Source organism: Nicotiana sylvestris, chromosome 7 (genome assembly GCF_000393655.2).
Source record: "Nicotiana sylvestris chromosome 7, ASM39365v2, whole genome shotgun sequence".
Lineage (NCBI taxonomy): Eukaryota > Viridiplantae > Streptophyta > Magnoliopsida > Solanales > Solanaceae > Nicotiana > Nicotiana sylvestris.
Genome location: NC_091063.1, coordinates 143,855,656 through 143,866,279, shown reverse-complemented (window position 1 = coordinate 143,866,279; position 10,624 = coordinate 143,855,656). Strand labels below are relative to the sequence as shown.

The window sequence follows — 10,624 nt, the reverse complement described above, 5'->3', positions numbered from 1 at the left end:
ATAGGAGAAACAAGAAGTTATGGCTATCTCAAGAAAATTACATTGAACGGGTGATCAAACGGTTCAATATGAGTAATGCCAAACCGGTAGGTGTCCCTTTGGCAAATCACTTCAAGTTGAGCAAGAGTTTGTGCCCCTCATCCAAGAAAGAGATTGAGGAGATGTCTACAATTCCATATTCTTCAGCAGTTGGAAGCCTGATGTATGCCATGGTTTGCACGAGGCCAGATATCGCACATGCGGTAGGTGTGGTAAGTCGTTTTCTTTCTAACCCTGGAAAGAAACTTGCACTATCCACAACTGAAGCAGAGTATATTGCTGTAGCGGAAGCTGGAAAAGAAATGTTGTGGCTAAAGCGGTTTCTCCAAGAACTAGGGATAAATCAAACAGAGTATAAGATACATTGTGATAGTCAAAGTGCAATTGATTTAAGCAAAAACTCAATGTATCATTCTCGGACAAAGCACATCGACATTCGCTATCACTGGATACGCGAGGTGATGAATCAACAACTGTTGAAACTAGTGAAGATCCATACGAAGGAGAATCCAGCAGACATGTTAACAAAGGTGGTCACTCAAGAAAAGTTAGAGCTGTGCAGAGACATAGTTGGAATAACTTTCAAATAGTAGCTGCGTTGGAATGCAGCTGAAGGGGGAGAATTGATAAGTTCAGCTGCTGCCAACTACCAATTCTAGAAGCCCACCATTGTTGAAGCCACCAACCCATTCTAGAAGCCACCATTGTTGAAGCCTCCATTGTTGAATGAAGAATTCAACCACCAACCACCTTCTTTAAGGCTATAAATAGAGCCTTATGTTTTACACAGAAACATCAATCCAGAGAGATTGAAATACAATCCAGGAAGAGATTGTGAGAACAAAAAGAGAGTTTGGTGAGGTTTTTTGTAGAGAGAAATTCTTGGTGTAAATTCTCTATAATTCTATTCTTGTGAAATAGAGTTGTTTTTCCTCCCAAATAATCTTCATATTGATCCGAGAATCACAACACTAAGTATGCTGAGCTTTGCTTTTGCAAGCATGGCATATTGAAGCAGCCATTTTAACAACTAAAACCATGACAAAGTCCATCTTCTGAGTTCTGACAGTTACCCACTTTCTTTTGGGGCTTTTGATCTTCCTAAGTTGCCCTCGAGTCAGAAAGGATTCATCCCTCTATTCTCCATCATGATTAATTTGTCAACTTCCCTTGCAGTTACTGCCTCATCCCTTTTGATTCTCTCAACACATTGTCTTGCTACACCCCATTGATAGATCTGCTACATCAATATTACCATAAGCCCTGAACAACCGGTTCCATTTTCAGTATATATGGACCAAATGAGCACTGCCTTTAAAACATCATTGATAATTTCACAGAATTCTCACATAAATTTAGACGTGGAAATCAAAACCAACCACAAAATTTGGGAAGGCATAGTTGTTTAGATTAACGATTTTTAGCTTAACCAAGCCAAAGAGAAGTGCTTAGTGAGCAAGTGCCTGCCAGGGAACAATATAGTAGCAGGACAATCTTTATTCAAGTTCAGTGATCTTCACTCTCTGTAAGAAAAGGAGTGAATGCATTTACATGATCCAACATCCAGAGACTTTGTTTTGTACATCAAGATATCAAAATGCCAAATTTCTTTCTCCAGATAATCAGATGTTTCTCATAATCAAATTTGCTATAAGCTTGTTCATGTCAAATAAATTTATACAAATTCCTAATATGCTTAGCCATAAGCTATATATAATCAATATTCTAACTAGGACTGGAGCTGTTAATTCTATGGAAAATAAATCATAATCCAACACCATACACCCTTTTGCTAATGAATGGACAGTTAGTATGTGAAACTAGTTAGGTAAATTTGTTGGGGTTGCATAAATCCAGTCAACTCAACTGTGATCAATTATGGCATTTCAGCCTCAGTAATCATCTGCGTAAGAGTTCAGTCAATCTCTTGCACAAAGCTCTCCTAATCCCTCAAGCTTCCGATATTTTTAACTGCAAAAGAGACAGTCATGGAATCATATCTTCATTACTTTTTGCAAAATGAAAAGGAGAAAGTAGAAAGTCAAGCAATTACCAGGACTTAAAATTTTGATGCATTTGGTAACTGATTTCATAGTGGTCATGGAATCTGAACCTGAATGATCAATGTGAAAAAATTAAGACCCTTTCCTACATTTCAATGAAAACAGTCCAGTCAATTTTATTGACAAGGATTTTCTTTTACCTAGTAAATTCATGTCTTGCTCTGAAAAGACTTCAGTAACTGTAGATGAAATCTGAGAGGTCATCTGGTTTGTATCAGCATTGACATTTCCTGACTCATGAGGTGACCTGTTCATTAAACATCAAATGGAGACTTAGGAACCATTCCTAAACTTGCATTAGATAAAGGAAACTATGAGAATATATGGGCAAGGCTGGTAACTTTACCCTGAAAAAGTATCTGGGGAAGAATCTAATGTTTGCTGGCAAGAATAATCAATCCCCTCTCCATCAAGGTCAAAATCAACTAGTAGTTCAGACAGATTAAAATCCATCCCTAAAGCATCTAAATTAGGCAAATCTAAGTCAAAAATATCTCCTTCTTTCTCAGAATCAGATGTAGAAATCATGTCAGAGCCAGATGCCATTTCTGAATTACATGGGATGTTATCGGAGGCATCAAAGTCCAACCTACTTTTTACTTGATCTCGCTTAATAGGCCTCTTCAGGTTGGTCTTTACTGGTGAGGATGTTGAAATGCAGTGATTTCTTTCTATGGAGTAAATTATTTGCTTGGTAGGGGTCACTCGAATTGTTTCTGACGAGATGATTGTGCAGTTTGTGGCTGTTACACGAGATGGTGTAACATTTTTGCTGGAAGTAGCAGTTGAACAAACTTCCAGTGGAGAGATAGATTTGTCAGTTTGGGATGAAGATGCTCTTGGTGGTGTTTTAGGGCCAGAAGAATTAGTTGGAGGGGACTGAATGGGCTGATTGAACAAAGACTTGGCAACATTAGATCCTTGAACTGGTGTCTTATCAGATGCAGTCGCAGGATCTGATAATTGAACCGCAGAACTATTCATATTGTTGTTTTGTTTATCAACACCAGTTGGTTGTGCATCTGTACTAGGATCTGCAAGAAAGTGTGATAAATATGATGTCAAAAATATTAAGGACATGTCACATGAAGTGACAAAAGACCAACTTCAAATGGATTTTTACCTTTAAGTGACAACTGGTTGGTGATCAAGTGTTTACGAGATCTCTTGGCAGTTATGGGAGCTGCAGAGACGTCTTTGATGCCTTTTCTTTTTGAGGTTGATGGAATTGAATTTGGAGTAGAGAATTTCATGGTATCTGGAGCAGCATTTGAAGGCATTGATGCTGACATCAGTGCTGCAGTTTTGTATGTAGAATAATAACCTGATAAAAGTAGTACAGTATAATTCTTCAGGTAAATGGTAAAGAAAGTATCCAAATTATGGCACGAACCAACAGGCTGGTTATTGATCATTGTACCTAAGAAATAACAATGACATCCAACACATAGCATAGCATATCTTTCTACGAACAAAATGATATACTATTTCTTGAATATAATTATGGGCAATTAGTGACAGTTTTACATTCCAATCATTCTTTCGGAGATATTTCTCTTTAGGGATGAAGATGGTTCTGCTCTTCAACTAAAAATATATGTTGCATGACTTCAGTTAATAACTATATGCAGTCTAGAGAATAGATGTTGTACTTCTCATCGCATACTATTACATGATGGTCATGCAAATGCAAGACGGTATTTTGGGCGGAATATATGCAAAAATATTCAGCTTTTTGCCTATTATGGTTTTTTGAAAGAGACTTGGGAAAATGAGATCCTCTGTTCCTTCCACGTATTCAGGTAATAATCTAAAGCAAATGAAAATAGAGAAAGTGCAATAATCAAATCTCTCCCTGGGAAATAAAGATCTACTACAAAGTGGCAGGGTTGAATGTAGCTTCTGCGGATACAATTAGGACATTGAAGCTGTGGAGCTAAAGCCACTGGTGTCAATTTCTCTTACTTTGAGAATAACAACTTGAAGTAATCGATCTAGCTCGTTTAAACTTTAAACATACCATGTACCAAACAAGATAGTAGCACATACAGCAACCTAGTAAACATAAAGTCACTGAGTAATCTAAGCAACTGAAACTGAAAAGCAATGACACAAACTGAGAGAATATAGCAACACCAACTAGACCTCATTTTGACAAGTTGGGGTCAACTATATAAATCTCCATAGACTGTGTGGCTTCATATAAAAATGTGCTAGAAGTTCTTTATATTTTCTAGTGAAGTATAAATTTCTGAAATGCTAAACATTCATATAAAAGCATATGACATAAAGTAAAAGTGCTAACACAACAACATATCCTCAACTAATAAATCTCTCTTATGTAGATCTTATTCTTCCATTATGCCCTATATTTTGCTAAGTCTGCATATATTCCAAGAGATTATAGAATGCATACCTGTGGTTACTGGGGAAAATCCATTAACTATGCTTGGCAAAGCACCTATTTTGGGCATTGAAGAAGCAGCAGCAGCAGCAGCAATTGAGGAAGGAGGTATCAGATTTGTACTAGCATTGTAAGCATTCATAACATGTTGCATCCCACTTAGTAAATTCTGTACCCGCGTCTTTTCATGATCCAGTCTACACTTTTCTTGATCCAAAAACACTTTTTGCTCTTTCAAACTTATGTACTCATCCAACATATCTCCTAAACTCAATAAACTCCTTGGTGCCTATTCATTGTCACAAAAAAAAAAGGATTTAACCTAAGAAATGAGGAATTAAATAAGGCAGATCGAGGATGGACACAGTAATTCACCTCAATTACGTAGACAATTTATCAAAATTTACTCAGCCACAGAAACACACACACGCAGAGACATAAACAGACACACAAACATACAGAGGTGGAGCCAGGATTTGAAGCTTATACGTTCAGAATTTTAGTTCACTTTAAATTAGTGGGTTCTAAATTAATAATTTGTACATATTCGTATAGATTTCTTAAGACAAATAGGGCTCGGTCGAATCCGTAATCAAAGAGCTACCCCGTCCCGCAGACACAAACACACTGATTTGAAACCCCAGATTCTAGAAAATTGATTAGAAACACTACATATACCATAATTTCTCAAAACTTTTAGTTTATGGATATGTAGTTTCCTCTTGCACCCACTAATTTCAAATCCTAAATTCGTCTCTGTAACTAATATAAAGTCTATTAATCAGATATACTATATACAATTTATCAGAACTTTTAGAGACATGTATATAAATTAAAACGTGCATCCAAATATTCAATCATTTGAAATCCTAAATTAGACGAATTTATATAATTTTAATTGATAAAAAAAGCTAGGAGTACCTCGTTGATGGGAGACTTAGCCAAAAGATGTGAAGCTTCGGATCGAAAAGTGGATCGGGTTTCAGTGAAACGGTTATCAGAGAGGTAGCGGTCGACGATGAAAGCGATTTGTACAGGAGTAACCTTTCCTTTGCCAACGTTTTCGGTTTTTCGCGATTTGCTTTGTTTCCCCATTTTCTGTTTCTGCATCTGGGAAAAGTGGAGGAGGAACAGAGGGAAATGTAAGGAAGATTTTGAGAGGGAAAAAAAGCATTGATATTTGTAAGAGCTGAGAATATGGATTATGGAGGGAAAGGTAAAAAGAAAGAGGAGGGAACGTGGTGAAGAATGTGCAGATGAGAAAACGCGCGGCACTTTTCGAAAATTTTGGAGTACATCTTTTTTTCTTTTTTTAAAAATCTTATTCAAGTTTTGCAAAGGTTTCTAATCTTTATGTTTTAGTAAACAAAATAAACTTGCATTTTATCATTATAATCACAAATAATCAATATTAAAAACTAGTACATGGACCGGGTTCAGTTTTTTTTCAAAACCAAACCAAACCAACTTTATCGGTTTGGATCGGTTCGGTTTTTCGAGTTTTTTTTATTACATGAATATTATTTTAATCTTACTTCGTTAAAATTATAGATAAAGTTTTGATAAGGAGTATATGTTTAGTAAAAATTAAAAAAAATGACAAACATATAATCTATTAAAATATTCATATAGGATAATTTTTTTAGTAACCCATGATAATTATTTTCTTAGTCGTCTAACAATAATTTTTCCTTGATGTACGCTTTCAATGTTAATCAAATTTAATAATTAAGCATAAAATTAAAATGAAACTCAAATAATGAAATGTTCTATTTTATCGAATTACCATTTCAAATTCGAAAAAGGTATAAGAGTTTAACAGATTTGGCATATGAATGTGAAAGAACAAAGAGATTGACGCATTTTAATAATACTTGATAAGAAAGTGATGATACAACTCATTATTTAACGTAATAAATATGGATGCACTTCATAGTTCTATTAAATATTACATTACATGAGAGAATCTCAAATATTTCTAGATATTTTCTAAAGAAAATTCTATATAAAATCTTAAAAGTATATATAAAAATTATATATTTATATGTCGGGTTGGTTCGAATTTTTTTACTCAATATTAAACCTAATCGAATTTTTTAATTGGTTTGATTTGACTTTTCGGTTTGATATGATTTTCCGGTTCGGTTTGAATACCCTACATGGAAACACTATGGTCTCATATTTAACCTTCACTAGCAAAAGATTTTTTTTCGTGTTTACAACGAAGAGTCCATATGGGTTGTTTTGTAAAATCTGAACCAATTAGTTTATAATATAATGGTATAGTTTGGAAAAAAAAGTTTTTTTGTTGTCTTTTAATGAATCTATAATTGAAATTTTAAAATATAAAAAATTACCAAGCTAAATAAGAATATGAAGGTTCAACTACTATACCAAATGTCCAGTAAATAATAATAAATAAATACAGGGCAGACCATCAGAAATTAATTCATCCGTCTTTGGATGAATTGTGAGATTTGAGTACAAGGGTCAGTTGTACCTCTTTTTATTATTTGTGAATTGGTGCTTGAGTCCATAAAGTTTTCAAAATAAAATTAACATATTTAACAATTGCATACTCATTTTTTTTTTCTTGTGAGCTGGATCTTTTAATCGAAGTCAATCTATAGGGTCAAAATCAATCTCTCCGTATTTATTCATACTTTTTATTTTTTAATTTGTTGCAAAAAAAAAAGAATTTCCTTTTAAAACTATAAATTCTAAGGGATCCACTTTTGTGGAGTTGAGTTTAGAATTTGCTACTTCAAAAAAATCATATTTGTGGCCTTCTAATTGAATAGGTTGAGGATGACCCTCTCGAACAGATTCACTCAAAGTAAACTGTGTTTCCGCGGCAGCGACGGCCTGTCGGAATGCAGGGACTGGCGCCCTCCGCCTGGAAGTTCCTCGACCTGCCGTCACGAAGTGTCGTATCAATAAACGACGATATATAACCAACAAAGTGGTAGGAAAAACATTTACCAGATGGAACTTTAGGGCCATAACGCTTTACGAAGGCGGGCCAATCTCGGGTTTCCGCTGCATGGGGCAACAGACGGGCTACCCAATCCCTTATGCCAGAAATAGGGCGGGCCGGACGTCCCATAGCTGCAAACGAGAAGCAAATAAACTTTATAATGAAAACAGACGAAGGAAGAGAAAAACGAGTGACGACACTTACGAGTCTCATTCCATCGCTCCGGGAACCTGGCGGAGTCAGAAACGACGTGTTCAGTTTTAACAAAGAAGTACTTGTGCCAAAACTTGCGACTTGCTCGGTCGTTTGTCCCAACCACCAGCCCTTTCCATGGTGCCTCAAATGCACCATGGTACCCTGTGGAATCTAGGCGAAAACAAGTGCAAAAGGTGGTGGATAGAAACATCACATTCCGCCAACTACTCATACTTGGTCAACAGCAGAAGTATCTTGAGCGTATACGGTGAAAGTTGTGCTGGAAAAACTTGGTAGAACCTAGAAAACTCTTCCGCTAATGGGAAGAGAGGAAAAGTATAGCCAATCACGAAAGGGTATTCGTAGAAAGCACAGTATCCAGGTATGTGGACCTCTACAAAATCTCTCCCCGCTGGAATCATGTCAACATGAGCGGGAATGCCATACTTTACATGAAGAGCGTCAATATGAACTTGCTCCATCTCAGAGAGTACGGGGGTAGGAGTAGGAGGGGGATCTTTGAGGAAGTCACTTCGAGACATGGGGTGTCTCGCAGTAACTCCTCCACCGTAGGAAGACTATCACCCTCTTCTACCACCGTATCTTCACTGCCCGAAGGGGGCATCATAGACAATGGGGCAGCCTCAACAATCCCTTCACGAGATCGATGTGACCTTGGAATGCTTTCGTTAAAAAAGGTGTTGACGCAGTAGGAAAAAAGAGAGGAAGAAGAAGTTGTAAACGAAGAATGTGAGAAGAAGAAGTAGAAGATTGCCAGGGCCATCTCGGAGAAATGAGGATGGGGTATTCATAAGTGAAATGGCCATGAACTTTTGAAAAAACAAACCCTCTACCTATTTATAGGATTATATGGCACTAGAATCGAAGCGGAAGGTCACAAAGTGGCACCAGAATTGAAGCAACAAGCCATCAACTCCTGTCTCGAAAACACGCATAATGATGACGCACGTGAAGATGATATCATTTCCCGATAAAATGCATTACATGGTGTCTTGCTAAGCACGCTGACCGCCCACTATTGGCCATGACGTAACGCCTCGAAGGATCAAATTTCTCTATAGGAATGCATGGTGTCCGCTCATCGAGGACGCACCAAGTTGCAACCTCGGCAAGCGGAGGGGTTTAACTGTATGGGTCCAAATTTGAACAACCACTACCATCGATGAGTACGACGAACGATGAGGTCCTCGTAACTCGACGTCTTGCGGAGGACGACCTTAAGGTAAACAAGAGATTGTACAACCCTTGTAATAATACAGGCCCATTAGGGGATACTAGGAATATTCCTTATAACTTGTCTTTTATAGCTTAGAAGGGTTTCACTCCTTATATATATAGCGAACAACAACCTTGTAAAGGGGGACTTCTAGGTTGATCCATAATACTTGCTGTAAATTTGCTTACATAAACGAGTGAGAATATTTATTGTAAAAGGTTGGTTGATCTGGATAGATAAGGAAGTCTTATTGTCGTTATTCTCCTTGTACATCTTTCGTTCTAGAGATTATTATACTTAGCTAAGATTTACCCCTCTGTTTTCTTTGATTAATTTATTCAAAAAGGTTTCGATATCTTTTGAGTCAAACACTATCTTTTGTCAACAGTTTCCTATGCATTGCAAGCCAACAAATGAAGCTATGTTTAGGATTATTCATTTTGTTCCACCCATCTGCTCCAAGACCATTGTTCCAGTCCCCCTCTTCTCCAGTGGTAGCCACTCTTAATTGTGTATTTTCCAGCTTTAGTTTGCCATTCATTCTCTACATAACCTGCTGCATATGTATCTCGTATAGAATATATTTTCCTCCAATACCAACAACTTCCTTGTGGAGGATTGTATTGCCACCAATTGTCCCCTTTCAAGTAGATATGGTTTACTCATTTAACCCACAGTGTGTCTTCTTTGTTTGCAATGTGCCAAACATACTTTGCTATAACAGTTTCATTCCATATGATGCATTCTCTTATTCCCAGTCATCCTTCTCTTTTTGGTCTACATACTAGATCCCAAACTACCAATGGCACTTTATTAGATGTGCCTTTTCCCATCCCATAAGTAGTTCCTACATATTGTCGTAATGTCCTTTAGGACCTTCTTTGGTAGAATGAATATTGTTGCCTAGTAGGAGTGTATATTTATCAACACAGAGTTGATCGATTGAACTCTTCCTGCATATGACAAGTTTTTCGATCCCAAGAGTGTATTCTTGTGCTTAGTTTATCCACCAGTACTTCATAGTCTCTTGCTGTCAGTTTCCTTGAAACTTGAATTTTAGTTTTGAGTTTTAAATTTCAGGTCAGATGACCACTTTTGAACCTACACTTTAGACCACTGGTCCATTTTTGAAAAATTAGCCAATTCTAAATACAAAGAAAATCAACCCATATACAATGGGATGGATGGTGATTTGCAGAAAGAGGGTGATTTGAAGGCATTGTTTACATTTTGTCCTCGTTTAAGGAAATCTTGAAAAAATAGTTTTGCGCTATAAATCGAAAGAATGAAATTTAGGCTTGTCTAGTTATTCGCAAGTTCTGTCAGGCGACAAAATTTTGGTACTATCTTCAATTATCTATCTTGCTAATTTATTTACAAATTTTGTCGGACGTGTGAATTTGTCTTGTTCACAAGTTTTGTCTGGCACATTGTGTAGTTTTATCAGACAAGACATAACTTGCTAATATTTTCATTCTACCTATCTTATTAAATTATTTACAGATTTTGCTGGATGAGCAATCTTACCTGTGTTATCATTGTTCACAACTTTTCCGCAGAGACACGACTTAATACTACCTTTATTTGGTAACACTGTGAATTACTATTTATAACAATAAGAGAATACAAACTAAAGAGCGCCTAGTCACACTTTAGCTATGATATAGGCCTCAGAAAAAATAATTCTCTAATTACACATAAGTAAGGGT

General features: G+C 36.6%; 1 protein-coding gene across 1 annotated transcript; it reads right to left on the bottom strand.

Moving 5' to 3' along the window:
- Positions 1 to 1,527: 1,527 nt before the first annotated feature.
- Positions 1,528 to 5,699, bottom strand: LOC104241979 (probable GPI-anchored adhesin-like protein PGA55). Its single transcript, XM_009796953.2, has 7 exons — positions 5,428 to 5,699; positions 4,519 to 4,795; positions 3,226 to 3,426; positions 2,449 to 3,136; positions 2,243 to 2,349; positions 2,093 to 2,152; positions 1,528 to 2,010 (listed from the first exon to the last, which is right to left on the bottom strand). The coding sequence occupies exons 1-7, from the start codon at positions 5,614 to 5,616 to the stop codon at positions 1,982 to 1,984; spliced, it is 1,551 nt and encodes a 516-aa protein (XP_009795255.1). The 5' UTR covers positions 5,617 to 5,699; the 3' UTR covers positions 1,528 to 1,981.
- Between the last annotated feature and the right edge of the window lie 4,925 nt (positions 5,700 to 10,624).

Excerpts from the sequence above, each read along its gene's own strand:
- LOC104241979 (XM_009796953.2), bottom strand. The coding sequence starts at position 5,616 with ATGCAGAAACAGAAAATGGGGAAACAAAGCAAATCGCGAAAAACCGAA. Across the intron at positions 3,137-3,225 it reads CAACCAGTTGTCACTTAAAG|ATCCTAGTACAGATGCACAA; the intron begins GTAAAAATCCAT and ends ACTTTCTTGCAG. Across the intron at positions 2,011-2,092 it reads CATCAAAATTTTAAGTCCTG|TTAAAAATATCGGAAGCTTG; the intron begins GTAATTGCTTGA and ends TCTCTTTTGCAG.